Source organism: Neovison vison, chromosome 10 (assembly GCF_020171115.1).
Source record: "Neovison vison isolate M4711 chromosome 10, ASM_NN_V1, whole genome shotgun sequence".
Classification (NCBI taxonomy): Eukaryota; Metazoa; Chordata; class Mammalia; order Carnivora; family Mustelidae; genus Neogale; species Neogale vison.
In genome coordinates this window covers 3,909,569-3,931,651 of record NC_058100.1, presented here as the reverse complement: position 1 = coordinate 3,931,651, position 22,083 = coordinate 3,909,569, and the positions used below count along the sequence as shown (strand labels likewise).

General features: G+C 43.4%; 1 protein-coding gene across 3 annotated transcripts; it reads right to left on the bottom strand.

Moving 5' to 3' along the window:
* Positions 1-228: 228 nt before the first annotated feature.
* On the bottom strand, positions 229-20,870 carry LOC122918330 (gamma-interferon-inducible protein 16-like). 3 transcript variants are annotated; one of them, XM_044266650.1, is made up of 9 exons: positions 20,697-20,870; positions 16,453-16,737; positions 15,152-15,282; positions 14,386-14,553; positions 10,334-10,501; positions 6,839-7,006; positions 2,172-2,591; positions 1,552-1,737; positions 229-556 (listed from the first exon to the last, which is right to left on the bottom strand). In XM_044266650.1, the coding sequence occupies exons 2-9, from the start codon at positions 16,715-16,717 to the stop codon at positions 488-490; spliced, it is 1,575 nt and encodes a 524-aa protein (XP_044122585.1). In that variant the 5' UTR covers positions 16,718-16,737; positions 20,697-20,870; the 3' UTR covers positions 229-487. The 3 variants fall into 3 exon arrangements, with proteins under 3 accessions (XP_044122585.1, XP_044122586.1, XP_044122588.1); XM_044266651.1 differs by lacking the exon at positions 6,839-7,006; XM_044266653.1 differs by lacking the exon at positions 20,697-20,870 and having other exon boundaries at positions 16,583-16,666.
* Positions 20,871-22,083: the final 1,213 nt, after the last annotated feature.

The window sequence follows — 22,083 nt, the reverse complement described above, 5'->3', positions numbered from 1 at the left end:
ACAGAGGGTTTCTGGGCTGACGTGGGCTCTCAGTTGGCCTTCTCTGAGCAGGGCACAACCCGTCCAACATGCCTATTCTTGACCCCAGCCTCAACTTGTTAAGATCACACCCAGAGTATAAATGCAAATAATGCTTGGGATTTGGGGGGCTCAGCCTGATCTGCAAACCACAGATGATTTGCTTTGAAGCAACACACCAAAGAGTTAGACTCCTCTAGAATTATAGAATTCCTTTACAATAAAAAAAAAGTTTATTATTTTTTCCAAGTTATAAAAATTATACATGCAAAATATGGTCACAGACACCGGAAAGTATAAAAGTATAAAAAATAAAATAAAAAGTACCCATTACCACTCTATTCCCCAGAATTAATGCTGGTGTATCTTGAACTTCTCTCATATATATGTATGTATTTTTTTTTTTTCTATACTTAGATTTTACCTCCATAGCATCATTGTTAATGGCATCCAGGTTTTTAGAAGGATATTACAGTGAGATTTTCATATGTGAATCAGGACCGAGTGGTTGTTTCTTGTTTTTCCTGGGCTTGATGACCTTAAAGAGGAAAGAGATGGTGATAAAACAGTTGAGATGCAACTGATTCTATCTTTCTCCCTGCACTGACTCTTTCTCCCAGCCACTGGCTACATTCCTTCTCTCCTCTCCAAGTGAGGCTCTTGCTCTCACTTCTCTCCTTCAACGAATTCCTGTCCTTTGAGTCACCCCACCCACTTTGGTTGAGACCATGAAATGAGGTAGTCACTCACACGCAGCATGAGTGCATGTGGACAGGGCAGAAGAGAGGAGGGAGCAGGTGTACCCAAGGCCAAGAGCTGAGGGGAAGGTTCTCACTGGGAAAATGAGTAGGAGGAAAGTGAGGCGATGAGGGAAAGGCTGGAAGTTTGAGGGCCTCAGAACTGGAGAGACCTAAAAGTGTGGAACTGCTGTGTGTCTGGAGGCATCAACTTTTGTAATGACCTGTTTCATTCCAGTATTATCCTTTGGTGATCTTCCCACAATCCCTCATGCATGTGTGTGATGAAGAGCGTGGACTTAGTCCTGTAGTACCAATGTCCTCTGTCTGTGTAGACCGATCTGTATATCTCACTAAAGGCTGGTAACTTTGTGTTTTGAGATATTCAGGGGGCACTCTTGATCATTTAGGTCTGGTATGAGCTCTGTTTAACATCCTCTGGGATAGAGGATATTCTCCCCATATCATAGATGATGAACATAAGGTTTCTGGTATTTAAGTTCACTAGCCAGTTAGGAAATCACAGAGCCAGGATTTGAAATAAATCTGCCTTAATGAAGCCCAAATTTACTAAATAATCTCTCTGCTTTGATACATTCAACCAACTCTATAATACTTAGCTAATTTTCTGTACTTTGAAGGCCTCTCTGAGGTTTCTCTCTTCAAAGTGATTAAAAATCTCCTTCTCTCTTTCTCGCTCTCTCTCTCTTAAAGAAAGAATGATGGAAAGGACAGTCAATCTGGTTTTCTTAAAGTCTTCTATATTGGAAAAATGATATTCCCCAGAAGTTCCCACCTTGATGAAACTGTGAATTACAGATCTCAGCTGTCTTGGATCTGTGCTGAGTTCAAAGCAGATGAGTCTGAGTTTATCACCTTCCTCACAGTTGATGTTGGTCAGTCGTCCATACACCAAGACCTCTATCTTCCCCGTATTATCTTGTATTTCATACAAAATGATGTTCTCACTCAACACGTTTTTCTACAAAAGAAAAGCAATGCCCTTCTCCTGAGAACTGGATCAGATTTCCACATCTATGAGAAACACAGGCTGTGGGTGTATACTTTTGTCTCTGACAGGGGTCCAGAAGGAGGGGTAAAAAATAGCTTAAAATATTTTGTCCAGAGAATTCTCCTTGGAATATATTGGATATAATTATCATTATATCTGATAAATGCCAAGGATTCTGGGAAATATCTTTCTGTAGAGTTTGCATGGCATTACCTTGGGAAGCAGATCATGAGGAGTTTTTCTAGGCCATATCCTGAAGTGGGAAGCTTCTACCCAACTACACAGGTCAGTGAGCCCTTGAGTTCGTATATTTCAGAAGTTAACCAGACTCTACTTGGCAAATCCAGATCTTCAAACTCTGGGGTTGCAGAAGAAATAGTACAAATCAATGGTGTTGGGCTTACCTTATGCACCTGATATATCCCACTCACAAATGTTCCTGGCTTTTGTGAGTAAAGAGTATTGATTTTAGGAGTTGCTTTTGCATTTTGGATTAGTCTGCTTGAGATTTCCATCTTTTGGTCAGAATTGACATCAGACACACGAGAGGTACCATACAGCTCCAGGAACCCATTGCGACCATGGTAATCTGATATGGCGATGATATTCTTTGGGATGAACTTATTCTTCAGGCTGACATGAAAAACCTTTACTTGGAAGAATTGGCTCTCAGTAGCCACGGTGGCATGGAACATCTTTTTCTCTGCTTTCATGGGATCATATGTAAATGGTTCTGTTGCTTTCAACACCATCACTTCCTTGGGGCCCTTCTGGAAACCCTCTTCTATGGAAGCTTCTGTGGGTACAGCCTTCAATCTTGGTTTCTACTTGGAAGTACACACCAAAAAGAGGCACCGTTAGGAAAGGGAAAACAGTCACTTTCTAGTGAGAGCCACCTACGCTCAATTTTGAGACTCCAGAAATACCTGATTGGATGGGTTTGGGAGAAAAACGAGCTAGGCAGAAATGGCCAATCTGGTATGATGTAGCCCATGAAAGGCATGGAGAAGAGTTAAACGTAATTTTATTTTTTTTTTCATCCTTTTATGAGTTTGAGAGGAATAATATTTTTCTCTAAAAGTGATTAACCCAAGATGAAATGTATTTCTCCTAGGAGAGTTCTGTCATGTGTAGAGGAAGTAGGCAATAGCCATGTTGTCATGAAGGGGTTCCCAGTAGAGATGACCATGAATATATCATCTTAATTTACTAATCAACTCAGTTTAATGAGCACAGTATATATATTTATAGCACAGCTATAAATAGGGAAGAAAATAAATCATCTTAACAGCACTGACAGTGGGAAGGGCTCTAGTCAGAAACCACTGATTTCATCTGGAATCAATTCCAGTAGATGTCGCAATAAAAGACAGAAACCACTAATCCTTTTCCAAGAAGTGCTGTGCTAAAAAGAGGTTAAACAAGTACTGGAGAATCTCATGAACTTTCCTAATTTGGAAATGTCCTGGCTCCAGGCTCTTGAAGAGTAGCAGAATGAGCCATCTGAAAATATGCTTCCTTGGCATAGAATTATATTAAACTGATTATTTAGAAAAATAGCAGATTTAGGAAAAGCTCTACAAAGAGAATAGAAATTGCCCTTCTGTAAGGAACATGCATTTATAAGAGTGTCTCTCTCTCTCTCCACCAGGAAGAGGACACCTCTAAATCACAAGAAAATCTTATGAGGAAAAACCACCTACCGAAATCTGCATAACAAACGCCCTGTTTATCCCCTTTTCCTGGTAACCTCCCTATGTGGTCTCCACACCTTCCTTTCTCTTGTCTTTAGCTGAAGATGGTGTTTCAGTGGGTAGTTTCGGCCACCTCAAGGAGTTACTACTTTTTCCCTGGTTTCTCCCAGGTATATGTGAAGCATATTTATTATAACAAACTTCTGCTTGCTTTTCTCTTATTAATCTGTCTCCTATTAAAGGGGTCTCAGCCAAGCCCTTAGAAGGGTAAAGGAGGAGAATAATTGCCCCCTGGACCACACTGTTCTGTTGGAATCATGGCAGGACCCTGAGGTGCATGTCAGTGGAGAAGCCAAGCGTCAGGGGAACTTCTCTGACATCCTATCTCCCGAGTGGCCTGAATCACGTCAGAGTTTCAGGAGAGCACTTGGAATTAGAGGGTATTATCGATCTGTAAACGGAAGTTTGAAGGCAAGGACCAAGGTAGAAGAGCCAGGATTGCATACAAAGCCGCGAGCGGCTATACCACAGACCAGCAATGCTTCTTGTGATCTGACCTGGAAGACGATGATGGATCTACCCTGACGCATGCATATCTAATGGAAATGTGTTCTTTTGCTCATTGCAGGTCTGAGGAATTCTGGAAATAACCTAAAGTCAAATAATACAGTTATTTTTCTAATTTATGGAATAACCATGTAATTTTTCTTATACGTTAAAATAAGAATTTAAATCTACATTCATTGAGTTAAATAGCACTTTAAAGCATATTAAGTGACAAAAAATTCCTCAAATTGGATTATAGAAAAATATATGTCATGTGACAGAATGATATTCTTTGTGCATACATAACAAAGGGTAAAATCAGAAAGACTATTTTCAAAATGTGACGTTTGATGTAAGAGAGATCAGATAATAAAATTTTACTTATTTTTGTCTGTGCATCTTGGTTTCCTAAATTTTCTAAGATAATATTATTTATGTAATAAAAATGGGGGAGGAAGAATGGGTGATATTGCTCTGACTCTGTATTTCTACGCTCTTTTCCACAATAAGTGGTCTCTGTTATGTATTGAGGGAAACACAAAAATAAAATCAAACAAATGACCAATTATATCCCATGTGGAATAAGGATTATTAGCTGTCCACTGGCTCTTAGGTTATTTTAATGCAGAGGGGGACCATAATAAGAGGAATTTGGATGTAGGTGGGATCTTAAAATACACACTCAGTAAATAAGTAAATAAATGAGTGATTTAAATAAAGAAGTAATTATATGCAGTTGGGGGTTACTAAGAATCCCTTCCTCGGTTCTGTTGATCCTTGACATCAGCTAACAAGGAAGGACAATACTGGAAACAGGCACCGGATACTTTGGTAAAGGAACTGCTGGTGGGGTTTTTGGCAGCATCTGCGGGATGCACGGAGGACTTGCATTTGGGCCTGGGCTGGTTGCTGAAGCTTCTAGAAGCTGACTTTGTGAGCTTTTCTCAAAAAACCGTTAAACTGAAAGCTTCTCTCTTAATAATAGCCTTTGCATGCTGACATATAGTTTCTGATTGGATGATATTTAATCATAACTGATCATTTTCCCAGAGATTATATCCCTTATCTCCATGAACCATTCAGCACACAGGATGGTCTGTGCAAAGTTGTTTGCTTCAGGAGAGTCATACCAACAGGTCTCAAGGGTAATATTAGTCGGTGTCTGCTTTTAAGGCAACAGAACAGAGCCCACACCTTGGAGGAAATCCTTGGGAGACCCCATGATGAGCCAGAGCAAGGCTTTCCTGCCCACCTAATGAAGCATAGAGTGAAGAGAAGCACCCTTTTTAGAGGCATCCCATGCAAGTTGCCAGACCCCAGGGATGACAGGTCAGGGGTGTGTAGGTTTAAGAGGGTGAGGGGGTGGAGGAGCCTCCCTGGGGTTCCTGTACTCCAAGGATGTTTCAGGGCAGCAGAAGAATTCACATGTGAGAAGAAATGACCGTGTCACCTGTACAGGCAGGTGGGGACGTAGAAAGAATCTCTCCCAAGCCAGTATGCATGGAGAAGTTAGAGTTGTCCTGACATGGGTGCCTACGTCACCGTCACGCCAGAGAAACAGGAGGCTGAGATGCCAATGACCAGATATGGTCACAGGCATGGCCGCCTGACCTGGAGACAAATAGGCAGGGTTACTAGCTCCATCCCATAAGGTCTTGGAGATACTGTGGAGGGAATATGAGTTATGGGTGCTGACAACAGCAGGAATAAGTCTTGAGGGACACCTGGGTGTCTTCGGCAGTTAAGGATAAACCTTTGGCTTAGTTCAAGATCCCAGGGTCCTGGGATTGAGCCCCTACAGGGTCCCTGTTCAGTGGGGAGACCGAGTCTCCCTTTACCCCTGTTGTTCCCACTTCTTACACACTCTTTCTCAAAAAAATAAATAAAATCTTAAAAAAGAAAAAGAAAAAGACAGAAGTTGAGAAAATGTGTCCATAGGAAGCTGCCTTCAGCTGCTATGTGTGTACTGGGGGCAGGGTACAGCCTGGGTCAGGGGACAGCTTGGGAGGGGTAATAAACCACACTAGAGGTCAGTGACTGATATGCTGCTGTGCCATTCCTTTAGGTTGCCTGTGTATTCGACACAGAATGGGCATTGTGCCCCTGAGTGCTGGCGGCCACTGGGGCCATGTCAGGGCAGCACACAGGCAGGCCAGGGAAGAAATGATGCTCTCACATCTCCACCTGCCTTTCCCTATCATCCTCGCTTATTGTCCAAGATGAAAGGAGAGCATGGGCTCATTATAATATTTTCGAAAGCTGGGCGGGAAAAATAAAGGGATTCACGAAAAGGAGCCGTGGGAAGATGTGACATATTGTTGTCAGGGCATCGGGGAAGGCTTGCCAGAGGAGAGCAGTCAGGCTGGGGTCTAAAGAGTGGGTGTCTCTAGGCCAGGAAAAGATAGGAAGAATGAATTCCAAATCTCAGAAATAGCGTGTGGTCACACAGCTGACATGGGAGGGAGCACTGAATGCTGGACATGAATCCAGAAGAGTGGTCAGGAGGCTAAGAGGAAATGGCTGCATGGAGAACTTCGGGGATAAACATCCTCTTATACTCATCTCCAATTGCCTGCCCACTTCCCTACTCCTGGACCAAGCTGGTAGACCTCTTGAGATGAGGAATTATGTCAAAATGCAGACTTTGCAAGTAGCAAAGGACGTGCAATACAACAAAACCTCAGTGTCTGCATTTGATAAACTAATGAGTGGTAGTTGTTATTTAGGGAATTTATACAGAGTATGGAAGTCCTGAGAAACTCTCTCAAGGTCACGGTGAGTCTTGTAGCATGTGTGGAGGGGTACAGGTGGTGGGAAGAGCGTGGTGGTACCTTGGTTGTGGAACTGCTGCCTGGAATCGGTGCAGGCATCTGCGGAGTCTGAGGGTAGCTACAAGTGGACTGTGTGCTCGTTGCAGGAGGTCCTGGAAGCGGACTCTGTCCCTGGGTTGGCTGGGTCTTCTTAGGTCCATCATTTAGTGTAGTTTCCATTTTCTTTTTCTGAAAGTAGTTTTTTCCCCATGCTTAATGGTTTTCAGTATCAGATAAATCAGAACATGTCTCTCTCTCTCTGTTCCTGTCTCTCCCTCCTTCACTTTCCCTCCTTCTCTGTCTGTCTCTCCCCTTCTCTGCCTAACACAGAGCAGTATCTTCACTCTGGAATTAAAGCACATATGTAGATATCTCCAACATCCCCCCAGCTCAGAAACCAATAAGGATTTCCCATGTCACTCTGCAAATTTAAACAAGTCAGATAATTCAAATTTCATTGCTCTGTAGTGGAATTCTGTTCTACTTCTGCAACCGACTGGCCTATCTATGCTCTTCCTCAGGAGAACACTGGATTCATGGACTGATAGAAAGTCCTCCCTGGTTCTAAGGGAAGCAGGTCTCAGAAGAACATCGGCTGGGATGAAGGATGTTTTATTAGCCAGGTCTTTATTTCCTTGCATCTGTGGCAAATAAGTCTATCGGTTTCCATCCCCCGTTCTTTGGGTCTAGAAAACCCCATGTTCATCCATTTGATGCTTTTTTCTTTAATCATCCCAAGAGATTCCCTTGGATTCATATTTCTAGAGGCAGGATCCTGACCAAGCAACAAAATCCCTCAGAGATCTCAGCAACACAAGGCTGATGCAGGAATTCACCCAGGCCATTCCTAGGACCTGGGGTTTTGTAATTGTTTAGCAAGTGCAGGAAGTGTCAGTAAAAACTTTGCTCTTGACTACCACTACTTTTGCTAATGAAAGCCCTTGTGTACTATTCTACGTCCAATCTAAGTTTGCCACAGTTCTACCACTTCTGGGATTCATTTGTCTAATTCATAATGTGTCACTTGTTGACGAAGCTGTGGATGGGGGAGCTCTTGGAAATAGCTTCCTCTTCCGTTAAGCTTCCTGATTAGAGGAAAAGCGGACCCCCCCCCCACCTCCCTGAACCTCATTCCTCAGTAGATGGTGTTCAGAGCCTGGGTTCTGGAAACAACATCCAATCATGACAGCATCTATTCATCAACTTAAAAAACATAAGGTAAAAAATATTATAACATCCACACACCTACCATGCACTCAGTTACCGATAAGTGTTCAAGTGTAAAATTCTGAATTTCTCTCTCGGGGTGACCCTTGCAGAAAGCTGTGAAGCTCTGCAAACCTCACTTTTCTCATTGGTGAAGCGGGACTAGCAATAGCATCTGAGTGACACATGACAAGGGGTTTTATAAGGAAGGATGGGATCTCATACACGAAGCACACAGATTTTAGAATCCAGTCCCTAAATGTTCGGTACACAGAAATGTCATTACTGTTATTAGCATCCCATGTCTGTGCAGGGAGCTTGTATTTCCACTCTGATGTGCACATGTTTCAGCCTGTGTATGTGACCCTCTCAAAGGCGTGGGGACTGCTTTACTAAAGAAGCTGCTCCATTTCTTTCTGCCACATGCAGTCATTTAAATTCTTTGTGCGGAACATTGTGAGCTTCTCCCAAAATCAGTTAAACCAAATGCTTCTATTATCTTAATAGCAAGATTTGGATACTGAAATATGCTTTCTGATTGGATAGTGTTTAAAAATCCTAAATGAATTATTTTCTCAGAGCTTACTTCCCTCATCTCCCTGCCCCATTCAGCAGAGAGGATGGTCTGAGTTGTTCACGTTAGAAAAGACAGAGAAGCAGGTCTCAAGGGTGATACTGGTCTGTGTCTTGTTTTAAGAGAACAGAACAAACAACCCACACTTTAGAGAAAATCTTTGAGAGACCCCGTGACGAGCTAGAGAAAGGCTTTCCTGCTCACCTAATGAAGCATAGAGTGAACAGTCAGACATCCTTTTTACAGTTGTCCCTTGCAGGTGGCCGGATCCCAGAAGAGGAACGGCAGCCCAGGGGTGTGTAGGTGTAAGAGGCTGAGGAGATGGAGGGACCTCCCTGAGGTCCTTGTTCTCCAAGGATGTTTCAGGGCAGTAGAACAATTCTTATATGAGAAGATATGACCATGTCACCTGTACAGGCAGATGGGGACACGGAAAGTGTCGCTTCTAACCCAGTATGCACGGCCAAAGTAGAGTTTTCCTGAAATGGGCAGCTATGCCATTGTCATAGCAGAGAGATGGGGGCTGAAGTTTCAATGACCAGATAAGGTCTCGGGCATCGCCCCTTGGCCTGGAGGCCAATGGGCTCTGGTTGCTAGCTGCATCCCACAAGTGTGCCTCAGAAAGACTGTGGAGGGAATATGAATTATGGGTGCTGACATCAGGAAGAATAAGAAGACAGAACCTGAGAAACCTTGTCCCTAGAGAGTCTGTCCTCAACTGCTATGTGTGTGTGTTGGGGGCTGGTTATAGTCTGGGTCAGGGGGCACTTGGGTGGGGAACCATACTATATTAGAGGACAGACTGTGAGTAATATGCTGCTTTGCCATCCCACGGGTTGGCTGCGTGTTCACCACAGAATGGACATTGTACCCCAGATCTCCGGCAGCCTCTCGGTCCATGTCATGGTGCCACAGAGGCACTATGAAGGAGTTGATTCACTCACATCTCCACTTGTCTTTCTCTATCATCTCTTATATAGCCAACCTGGGGTTTTTGTTCCAGAAGAAAGGAGAACATAGGCTCATTATAGTGGCTGAAAGTGGAGGCAGGAAAAATAAAGGGACCCATGAAAGGGAGAAGTGAGAAGAAGTGATGTATTGTGGTTGGGGTGTCGGAGTGGACTTGCCCGAGGAGAGCAGTCAGGCTGGTGTCTGAAGGGGGGTGTCACTTTGCCAGTGTAAAGATAGGAGCAATGAATTCCAAGTCACAGAAATAGCATATATGCACACAGCTAACATGGCAGGGAGCACTGAAGGCTGGACATGAACCCAGAAGAGTGGTCAGTAAGTCAAGAAGAAAGAGATGAATGGAAGGCAAAGTAGGGAACATGAAGGAGGGTTCCTGTTGTGATGAGCACTGGGTTTTCTACACAACAAATGAGTCACTTAACACTAGATCAAAAACTAACGATGTACTCTACGTTGGCTAACCAACGTAACAAAACTATTCTCTTATGTTCATCTCCAATTGTCTGTCCACTTCCCACCCTTACTCCTGGACCAAGCTGGTAGACCTCCTGAGATGAGGAATTATGTCAAAATGCAGACTTTGCAAGTAGCAAAGGACGTGCAATACAACAAAACCTCAGTGTCTGCATTTGATAAACTAATGAGTGGTAGTTGTTATTTAGGGAATTTATACAGAGTATGGAAGTCCTGAGAAACTCTCTCAAGGTCACGGTGAGTCTTGTAGCATGTGTGGAGGGGTACAGGTGGTGGGAAGAGCGTGGTGGTACCTTGGTTGTGGAACTGCTGCCTGGAATCGGTGCAGGCATCTGCGGAGTCTGAGGGTAGCTACAAGTGGACTGTGTGCTCGTTGCAGGAGGTCCTGGAAGCGGACTCTGTCCCTGGGTTGGCTGGGTCCTCATAGATTCATTATTTTGTGTAGTTTTCATTTTCTTTTTCTGAAAGTAGATTTCCCCCCCGGTTAATGGTTTTCAGTATCAAATAACCCAGAACATCTCTTTCTCTCTCTCTCTGTTCCTATCTCTCCCTCCTTCACTTTCCCTCCTTCTCTTTCTGTCTGTCTCTCCCCTTCTCTGCCTAACACAGAGCAGTATCTTCACTCTGGAATTAAAGCACATATGTAGATATCTCCAACATCCCCCCAGCTCAGAAACCAACAAGGATTTCCCATGTCACTCTGCAAATTTAAACAAGTCAGATAATTCAAATTTCATTGCTCTGTAGTGGAATTCTGTTCTACTTCTGCAGCTGACTGGCCTATCTATGCTCTTCCTCAGGAGAACACTGGATTCATGGACTGATAGAAAGTCCTCCCAGGTTCTAAGGGAAGCAGGTCTCAGAAGAACACCGACTGGGATGAAGGATGTTTTATTAGCCAGGTCTTTATTTCCTTGCACCTGTTGCAGATCAGCATATTGGTTTCCATCCCCTGTTCTTTGGGTCTAGAACATCCCAACTTTATCCATTTAGATGCTTTGTTTATCATCCCAGAAAGATTCCCTTGGATTCATAATTCTAGAGGCAGGATCCTGACCAAGCAACCAAATCCCTCAGAGATCTCAGCAACACACAGGCTCATGGAGGAATTCACCCAGGCCATTCCCAGTACCTGGGTTTTCATAATTGTTTAGTAAGGGCAGGAAGTGTCAGTAAAATCTTTGCCCTTGACTACCATTACTTTTACTAATGAAAGCCCTTTTGTACCATTCTATGTCCAATATAAGTTTGCCACATCTCTGCTACTTTTAGGATTCATTTGTCTAATTCACAAGGCTTAACTAGTTGATGAAGCTGTGCATGGGGGAGCTCCTGGAAATAGCTTCCTCTTCCATACAGCTTCCTGATTAGAGAAACCTCAGACCATCCACCATGCACAACCAGCCATTTCCCCCATGCTGTCAAGACCTCTTTCCTCATTAGAAGGCTTTCAGAGCCTGGGCTATGGAAACAATGTCCAGACATGCCCCTGTCTATTCATCAATTTTAAAAAATAACTTCAAAAATATTGTAACACCCACCCACCTACCATAGGCTCAGTCATGACCACTAAGTGTTCAAGTGTTGAGTTCTGACATTCACTGCCTGGGTGGCCCTTCCAGAAAGCTGTGAACCTCTAAATCCTCATTTTTCCCATTGGTGAATCAGGACTAGCAATAGCATGCGAGTGATAAATGATAAGTGGTCCATCAAGGAAAGATGAGTTCACATACAGGAAGCACAATTTCTAGAATCCAGTCACTAAATTTTCAATACAAAGATGTGTCAAGATTGTTGTTAGCACTTCATGTCTATGCAGGGAGCTTGTATTTCCATTGAGATCCGCAAATTTTTCATGCTTTGTGTGTGACCCTCTCCATGCATGAGAAATATTTTCCCAATACAAATAAAATCCTGAAGAGACATTACCTCATACCAGTGAGAATGGCTAAAATTAACAAGTCAGGAAACAACAAATGTTGATGAGGATGCAGAGAAAGGGAAACCCTCCTGCACTATTGAGGGGAATGCAAGCTGATGCAGCCACTCTGGAAAACAGTCTGGAGGTTTCTCCAGAAGTTGAAAATAGAGCTACTCTATGACTCAGCAATTGCACTCCTAGGTATTTACCCCAAAGATACAAATGTAGTGATCTGAAGGGGCACATGCACCCCAATGTTTATAGAAACAATATCCATAATAGCCAACCTGTAGAAAGAGCCAAGATATTCATCAATAGATGAATGGATAAAGAAGATGTGGCATAGATATATACAATGGAATATTATTCAGCCATCACAAAAGATAAATTCTTAATATTTACACCAAAATGGATGGAATGGGTGGGTATTATGCTGAACAAAATAAGTCAATCAGAAAAAGGCAAGTATCTTATGGTTTCATTCGTATGTGGGATACAGGAAACAGCACAGATGCTCATAGTGGAAGGCGGCGGGGGGAATGGAATGGAAAAAAAGTAGAGAGGGACTCAAACCATGAGATGCTGTTAACTATAGGAAAGAAACTGAGGGTTGCTGTAAAGGAGGTGGGTGGGGGGAGCACTGGGTGATGGGCATGAAGGAAGGCATAAGATGTGATGAGTACTGGTTGTTCTACTTGTAGGTACAACTTGTAGGTACAGTTGTACTTGTAGGTACAACTGATGAATTGTTGAAGTCTATATATGAAAGTAATGAGGTAGCAAATGTTGGCTAATCAAATTTAAATTTAAAAAGAAGCTTCTCTATTTCTGTCACATGTAGTAATTTAAATTCGTGGAGAAGAACTTTTGGAAGCTTCTCCTAAAATTATTTATACTGAAAGCTTCTATCTGAATAATAGATTTGGATGCAGAATTATACTTTCTGATTGGACAATGTTTAAAAATCATAACTGTCCATTTTCCCAGAACTTACTTCCCTCATCTCCCTGTCCCATTCAGCAGAGAGGATGGTCTGAGCTGTTTGCTTCAGGAGAGACAGAGCAGTAGGTCTCAAAGGCAATATTTGTCTGTGTCTTGTTTTGAGGCAACAGAATAAAGAGAGCCCACACCTTAGAGAAAATCCTTGGGAGACCCCGTGATGAGCCACAGCAAGACTTTCCTGTTCATCTAGTGAAGCATACCTTTTTACAGGCATCTCGTGTAGGAGACTGGACCCCAGAGGAGGAATGGCAGCTCTAGGGTGTGTAGGTGTAAGAGCCTGAGGGGGTGGAGGAGGCCCCTGGGGTCCCTGTGCTCCAAGGCGGTTTCAGGGCAGCAGGAGGATTCTTATGTGTGAAGAAATGACCATGTCACCTATATAGGCAGATGGGGACATATAAAGTGTCCTTTCCAAGCCAATATGCATGGCCAAAGTGGAGTTGTCCTAAGATGGGCATCTATGTCATTGTCATAGCAGAGAAAATGGGGAGCTGAGGTTCCAATGACTTGATAAGGTCACAGGTACAAGTGTCTAGTTCCATCCTGTAAGTTAGTTGTGGAGAGACTGTAGGGGGAGTATGAGTCATAGGGGCTGACAACAGCAAGAATAAGAAGATAGAATTTGAGAAATTTTGTCCGTCCCTCAGGTTGCGTGTGCACTTGTCACAGAATGGACATTGTACATCTGAGTGCTGGCAACCGCAGGGGCCATGTCATGGCGGCACAGAGGCAGATGCGGAGGAGGGGATGCATGTTTGTAGCACTCACCTGCCCACCCTTGTCCTGTGTTTATGAGGTTATTGTCCAGGAAGAAAAGAGAGCGTAAGACTCATATAATGATTGCAAATGCTGGGTAGGAAAGATAAAAGGACCCATGAAAGGGAGCAGTAGGAAGATGTGATGTATTGTCATCGGGCGTTGGGGAAGTCTTGCCAGAGGAAAACAGTCAGGCTGGTATCTGAAAGGAGCTGTCCCTGGGCCAGTGCAAAGATAGGAGCAATGAATTCCAAATCACAGAAGTAGCATGTATTCACATAGCTAACATGGGAAGGAGCACTGCATGTAGGACACGAGTCCAGAAGAATGGCCAGTAAATCAAGAAGAAATGGTTGAATGAAGAACAGAAGGGATAAGCATCCTCTAATGTTCATCTCCAATTGTCTGTCCACTTCCCACCCCTACTACTGGACCAAGCCAGTAGACCTCTTGAGATCCGGAATTATGTCAAAATGCATACCTTGCAAGTAGCAAAGGACGTGTAATACAACAAAATCTCAGTGGCTGCACTTGGCAAACTAAGGGGTGATTTTTGGTATTTAGGGAATTTATACATAGTAGAGAATGACTGAGAAGGTCTCTCAAGGTCATGGAAAGTCTTGTAGCATGTTGTGAAGGGGTACAAGCATGGGAAGAGGGGGATGGTACCTTAGTTGCAGAACTGCTGCCTGGGATCGGTGGGGGCATCTGAGGAGTCTGAGGGTAGCTACAAGTTGACTGTGTGCTGGTTGCAGATGGTCCTGGAAGCAGACTCTGTTCCTGGGTTGGTTGGGTCCTCACAGATTCATCTTCTTGTGTTGTTTTGCTTTTCTTTTTCTGAAAGTAAGTTTCACCCCTGGTTAATGGTTTCCAATATTAGATGAAACACATCATTACTACTGAGCAAATCAAGTTTTTATTACTAGTTTCTAATTATGTCAACATTTCTGTGTTCATGAAATCCAGGAGGTACTTGGATTCAATCCCGTTAAGAGATGACGGTAAAGCAGGTAGCCCATACACATAATTGATTCATACAAGAGCCTGGGAACCCTCCTCATCCCTGGGAAGAATGCTGTACCGGAATTTATAAAATTTATGTTTGAATTTTTGTCTCTTTGAGCAGGCTTGGCAAGCTACTCTCCTAGAGTGACTTCCAATTTTGTGCACAGGTAAGGACGGGTCATGACTCCACATCTCCTTCATGGGGACGTATCCACATTTGTGATGTGCACACAGTTCCGAAACATCATGGGTGATCATAACTATGAGTGTGCTGCCTCTGAACCTTGTTTTCACTCTGCTCCTGGAATCCCTTTTTCCCGATTCTTGTATTTGCAAGTTGAGGAATGAGTAAAGCACTTGGTGTACATAAGAAGGTAACAAGTGATAGAGCCTAGAAGAAGCTTCTTCCATGGGCCCTTCTCCATCCTACCTTGGACTTGACTGTGTCATGGACTGATCCCGAAGCTTCATTCATGGTAGATGTGGATCCATCGGTTCTGGGGGAATCCTGCCTTCTTTTCTTCATGGGATCTTTCCCTCTTGCTCCGCTTTGCCTCATAACTAAAGCAGTTAAAAACAACATGATGAATCCCAGGAGCTGGTCTAGGGCAGCTGTAGCACTTCCATTCCTGTGTCCTCTCAGCTTCTGTTTGTGGGTCTGGGGATGCTGGTGTGCTCCCCTCCTGCATCAGCCCGCTGACCAGAGCAGAGGTGCAGACTCACAAGGCCAGTTCCCTTTCTCCCCCAGGTACATGAGCACACCCCTCCAATCCCCTGCACTCCCAGGTACCTCAGTCAAACCCCTTTCCCACCTTATCCTATGCATTCTTTTTAAGAATCTGTAGTTTTAGGACACCTGGGTGGCTCAGTCCGTTAAGTGTCTGCCTTTGGCTCTGGTCATGGTCCCAGGGTCCTGGGATCCAGCCCCTCAACAGGCTCCTGCTCAGAGGGAAGCCTGCTTCTCGTTCTGCTCCTCTCCCTGCTTTGCTCCCTCTCCCATTGTCAAATAAATACATAAAATCTTGAAAAAAAAAAAAGAATCTGCAGTTTTCATAATGCATGTGGTGGGTTAACTCCTATGGAACGTCTGTTTGAATTACAGAAACCAGAGAAGGAAAATCTGATCTAATTGGTGATATGATGAGTTGGTGATACTGGACTTAAAGTTTTAAAATATTTTTAGGATCCAGTGATTTTAGAGGAGGCAAAATCTTCACATCTCTGAGAATTAGCTTTTTCTTTTAAAAAAGTTATATTCTTTAGCAAGAAACTTTTAGTCATGTTTCATAACTTTTAGTAACTTTTAGTCATGTTTCATAACTTTTAGTAACTTTTAGTCATGTATCTTGCTAAAGAACATAGTAATGATGACGTAAATAATGTAATAGAGCACCATACGGACTGAATGAAGAATTTTTAAATCTTTCGATTTTTCCTAATTTTTCTTTGTCCCTCTTCAACGTTTGTAATATGTAGAAGCCTCTGCCTTTCTCATCAACTCTTTCTGCTTTTTTCTTTACCCACACCCCCAAAATACGCCCTGTAAAATATAGTGGACCTCTTGAGAGTAAAGGGATTGTCTACACTGTCAAGTTGTTGGTGTCTGAAGGGCTCCCTCGTCTCAGCTACCCACTTGGAAACTGGGAAAGGGATCACTGAGCTGTGCCAATTCCAGGGCTCCCTCCGATGTGGGGAGCCCGGACCCTGACAGTGAGGGCTCCTGCCCATTACCTTTTTTCTTCTCATTTTTAAGAGTTTTAACAACCTCTCCAAGCCCTTCTATGTCTTTGAACAGATTTACTAGCTTGTCCACACAGGCAGGCCCTGGGAACTTTCTTTCCATCAGGTCCGCAATCTGGACCTTGTTATACTCTTCTTGCATTTTTCTGGTGAGTCTCAGATCGCGGGCCAGCAGGGACTTGACTATGCTGAACTGGTACTCGCCGATGACCTCCAGTCCCTTCAGCAGAATAATTCTCTTGTAGTCACTCCCCATCTCTCCGGGTGTGGCTGAGCCTGAAAGAGAAAAACACCGTACGGTGTTATACCTTCATCCGGATGGTTTAAAAAAGTTCGGTTGTGTCTGTGTGAGGGAGGCACCCATGCCAAGGCGTTGTCCTTGCGTGTGTATGTGACAAAGAGGAACTTAATTTCCAGGTGTGTCACTGTGGGAAATGGGTTGAGAACTGCTTTATTCGGGACTTCTAAGAAATTCTTTCCTTTTAGTAATGATAGTTGAGTTGGGTGGGGTTGGTGTGGGTGTGGTGGCAGGAGGTCTGGAAAGAGGCAGTTAATACCCTGTGTGGAGTGTGGGCTGTAGGGGTCAGAGTCACAGTCCTAATAGATCAGGACTATTTAGTAGTTGTTTTGCTGGAGTTCTACTTTCTTGCTAGAGCAGGCACCCAGCAGTTATTGGCTGAAGTTATTTCTACAGTTGCTTGATTTTACCTTTCTAGGCTGAATGCCTCTTATTAGTTCTTCTTGGAGAGCCGGCTCCCTCCTAGAGAGCCCCATTTTTATCCCAGTTGACATCCTCCAACAGTTCCCCATTTTGGTTTTGGAAAAACGTCTTGCTTTTTAGCCTACCTTGGAAAGCCTTGAATAATCTGCATCATTTTTACATCTGTAGCTTTTGTATTTTGTATGTCATATGTTCCAGAAATACACAATATACCTTGTCTTCCCAAATTTCGTGACTTTGCTAATCCCCTCCCTGCTTCCCGAGTTTCGTGACTGCTAATCCCCTCCCTGCTTCCCAAAGAGCCGGCCTCACTTCTCTTTCTCCTGCCACCTCCTTACAGCCTTCAAGGCTCCACTGAGGCTTTGTCTCCTGAAACCCACCAGAGTCCCGTTTTGGGCCTGGGTGTCATCCTCTGCGTCTCTTTATCACCGTGTGTACTTCCCCCATGGAACTCAGTACATGGTAGGGATTCCAATTTTCTGTTCAAAGTCATAAATTCTTTTCATTTAGGGACAGCGTGTTTGTGTGATTTTTGTATAATTAGTATGTTCAGATTCCCAGGGCTAAGAATTATTCCTCCTTGAGAGAATGTGAGCATGTCCAGATTCATCAGGCCCCTAGAGTGAAGGATAAAACCTCAAGATAGATTATGGGGGAATTGAAGATTATTAAAAACAAAGTTAAAAACTCTGAAAGCTTCCAGAGACAAAGAGCGGGTCCCCTGTAAAGACTCAAGGGTAAGATTGAAACTGATGTTCAAAGCAAAGCTGCCACCGCAGGAAAATAAGGTCAGTTTTCATGTAGTACTCATCCAAGTTCCATTATCTATTTCAAAATCGAGTAATTTTTAAAATGAAACTTTTGTGTTTTGTGTGTGTGTGTGTGTGTGTGAGTGAGTGTGTGACAACATAATTTATTTGCAAAATAAAACCAGATATGAGGTGACAGGAGACAATGTTTATTCTTTATTCATTCCACCTAACTGAACATTCCTAACTTTTACTGTTAAAATATTAGTGTATTTGGGGCACCTGGGTGGCTCAGTGGGTTAAAGACTCTGACTTCGGCTCACGTCGTGATCTCAGGGTCCTGGGATCGAGCCCCACATCAGTCTCTCTACTCAGCGGGGAGCCTACTTCCTCCTTTCTCTCTGCCTGCCTCTCTGCCTGCTTGTGATCTCTCTCTTAAAAAAAAAAAAAATATATATATATATATATTTATACATATATATATGTATTTATGGTGTCTAGTATTACAGTATTTAAAGTAGGTGTGTTAAATAGCCTTTCCTTTCTAAAATGCCCCAATTCTGAATTCCAAAACATATGTAGTACCAGGGGTATCAGAAGAGGTATTGTCTATGTATCTTGAGGGCAAAATAATTTTAAAAGGTGAATTTTAAGCTAGCCCAAATCATATTTAAATGTGAGGGTCTCAGAAACTATTCTCTGATATTCAAGGCCTTGGTAGTTTAGAAAATAAAGTCCTATACAGAGACATCTATTGGAGGAAATATTCGACACCAAAAATACCACAAGCCCAAAGGTAAGTAAGAGCAGGAACTGAGCCTGATCTGGTGTACGTAGGCCTTCCACACGAATACAGCCCTGACCGAAGACAAGAGAGACAGCATCTCCATAAATGACCTACCCGGGTAAGTGACAAATTTAGTCAAATTGCATTTGCGGGGGAAAATGCATTTATGCAATCTGCCAATAGAGTATTAACAAAAGATCATTTAAATGTGGGAAAATGAAAGAAAAATACTTTATCATGCAAAGAGTAACTAAAAGAAAACCCAGTTTATCTATACTAGTGTTGCTTGAAATAGACCTGAAGATGAAAAGTATCCCCAGAGTGCAAGACAACCGTAAAGGCTGACCTCCTAGGGAAACAAAACAGTTGTCATTATGCATTTACCTGCTAATAGTAAATATATGTTATTGCTACTTTATATTCCTTTATAATGCTACAAATATTACATAATATATCTTATAACATGATTGACATATTATAATATAGAAATTGCATTTGTGTTATTATGTAGCATGTGACTCCTCACTCATCCACACACACTTTTATATACATGTGTACATCTATACATAATTACATAAGTAATGTACATTATGTTATTGTATATATAAATTTGAGGGAACTACAGGACAAAAACCTCACAATTTTATGGTAGGAGATTTCTTTTTTTAAGATTTTATTTATTTGACAGAGATCACAAGTAGGCAGAGAGGCAGGCAGAGAGAGGGGGAAGGAAGCAGGCTCCCCACGGAGCAGAGAACCTGATGCAGGGGTCGATCCCAGGACCCTGAGATCATGACCTGAGCTGAAGGCAAAAGCTTTAACCCACGGAGCCACCCAGGAGCCCCTATGGTAGGAGATTTTAACATATCTCTTAATTACTAAATAAACAAGGTAAAAAATTCAGTAGAGACTTAGGAAATAGGACTAACATTATTAATAAGCATAACCGACAGGTTTATGTAACATACATAAGATTCCAAAATCAGCATTAAAAATCTCACACTCTGATCAAGCACATAGGAAATATTGTTATACAGGTCGTACAGAAAGTCATTCAACAGTTCTGAAACTCTGTTTGTAGCTAACTCTCCTCCTCTTTCCCTATACTTTGCCACTAGGAAAAAAATCAGTAATTTTCAGGAAGGCAGGCAGTAGTGCTAAAAGGAACTGGAAAAACAGCTCTGGTGGTACAATCTGGAGTATAATATAAAAATTAAACTGCCTTACTAGAGGTAAACATGTTTTTGCATAACTGTGTCTAGGGAAGTGAAACTTTTTCTGCTCTGTGCATGTATATGTGTGTGTGAGTGTCTTCTAAAATCAGGGTAAGACCACAATGCAGCTTTTTTTTTTTTAAAGATTTATTTATTTATTTAACAGAGATCACAAGTAGGCAGAGTGGCAGGCAGAGAGAGAGAGGAGGAAGCAGGCTCCCTGCAGAGCAGAGTCTGATGCAGGGCTCGATCCAAGGACCCCAGGATCATGACCCAAGCTGAAGGCAGAGGCTCAACCCACTGAGCCACCCAGGTGCCCCCACAATGCAGCTTTAAATCCAGATGTATTTTTTTTACTTATTATTATGTTCTGATAGTTTCCTTGTGCTCCTAACTTGACTTCTGACCAGAACTGTACCAAGGTTACCAAGAGCTTCCTGAACACCACCGAGGGAAGAAAACCAGACCCTTTTTCTAATGTAACTGGTGCCAGTAGTCACCCGCGGAATAGATTTTAAAGTTTTCCACAGTCAAAATGCACCTCCTTTCATTCAGGTGTCAGCTGTGGTGGTATAAACATGCCTGCTCCTTGTCTAGGTAGTAAAGGATTAGAATCAAGCTACTAATGTTTTCATGTCCCCAACTATAGTTGACACCAGCCCCCTACCCCAATTCTTCATACACTAACCCCTGCCTATTCCCCGGTTGTCTTGGGTTCAGCCAGCAGGTGCCCACAGCTGACTGCAGAAAGCCACAAGCCTCACCTTGCTGAAAATCTCCACGAGTCTGGATCCTGATGTCTTCTTCAGAAACTCAGGAATCTCTGCTTATGTTGTTTGAGGAGGAAGATAAGTCGACAAAGCCTTCAGAGGATGAACCGCAGGGTGTGATGACCTCCTGGAGGGCGGAGGGAAAAGAAGTATTTGGAAAGCTGGCAAGCGCAGATGGCGCTAGTGGAGTCCCTGAAAACTCGGTGGGCGGAGGTTTCCTCACCCGGCACGGCCCCCTGGATGGAGAAGTTGCAACACAATGTGGAGACTCCTCCCTCCGAGGCTCTTAGCTTTCGATTTCCTTAGTCAGAGAAGATCAACAGTTTCCTTCCTGTATGTGCCTAATCAAAATGAAAGATGATAGCAAAGGTATAATTGAGTGTTTCGTTACAAATGTCAGTAGATGGCCGAGTGCCAACATTACAACTCCAGCACACTTGCGGGTGGGTCCTCAGAGACCTGTATTCCCGTGGATGATGCTCAAATGTAAGAAAAGTTAGGATGAGTCACCGGACTGCTTATCCCTTGCTTCCTGTTCTCAGAGTGGCAGGAGGAGATGCTGGAAGAGGCATGTCTCTCTGCTCACCCTTGACTGTACCTCCTGGAAGAGGGTAGGTCAGCTAGGAAATCACTCTCGGTTTAACTAGTGCCTGAAGCATTCACCCAGCTAGTAACTGACATACCCGGACCTTGGCAGAAGTAGAAGGTCATTACCAATGTGTGAGTTCTTCGTCAGAGAGGCGGCCCTCTCGGCTGTGTCTTGGCTACTTTACCTCACTGGTCAAATTAATGATCACACACACTTCCTGCGCTATTCGTGGAAAAAGACACAGGTGGGCTGTCAGCTCCTATCTCGACAGCATAAGCCCTTGCAGTTTCTGGAAAACACTGAACCTCTGGACTGCGGGACTTGGTAAACCTCTCGCTGTGCAGTGTTGTTTCCGTGAAGGACAGTGGATGTACTCCAGAGCACCGTGAACCCTCACGTGTTGAATAACTGGTGCCTGTTGGCTGACCTGATGGTTGTAACCCCCCGCTGATCTGCAAGTAGGATGGAGCCATGGCTGGAAAAGGGTCCTGAAGGACAGCTGGTTCTGGTGGGTGATCCGAGGTCATCTAAAGGGAAGAAAGTGATTGTTTTAATTCAAACGATAGTCGTGGAGTGCATAGCTGAAGTCTAGAGGTGGGAGCGTCTGAAAACTCCACCAAAGTGTGAGTAAGTCGTGGGAAGGCAAGGGGATCTGGCGAGATGTCCACAAACACACGTGGGTGTCCCTCCTTCTTTGCTGCAGGTGGTAGCTTTTATGGATCCGTGGAGCTGCTCTTAAGGTAATGCGTGAAGAGGGACATTAGGGAGGTCAGAGAGGTCCCCATCCTAGAG

Excerpts from the sequence above, each read along its gene's own strand:
- LOC122918330 (XM_044266650.1), bottom strand. The coding sequence starts at position 16,717 with ATGGGGAGTGACTACAAGAGAATTATTCTGCTGAAGGGACTGGAGGTC. Across the intron at positions 15,283-16,452 it reads TAAAAATGAGAAGAAAAAAG|TTATGAGGCAAAGCGGAGCA; the intron begins GTAATGGGCAGG and ends TAACTGCTTTAG. Across the intron at positions 7,007-10,333 it reads GCAGCAGTTCCACAACCAAG|AAAAAGAAAATGGAAACTAC; the intron begins GTACCACCACGC and ends AACTACTTTCAG.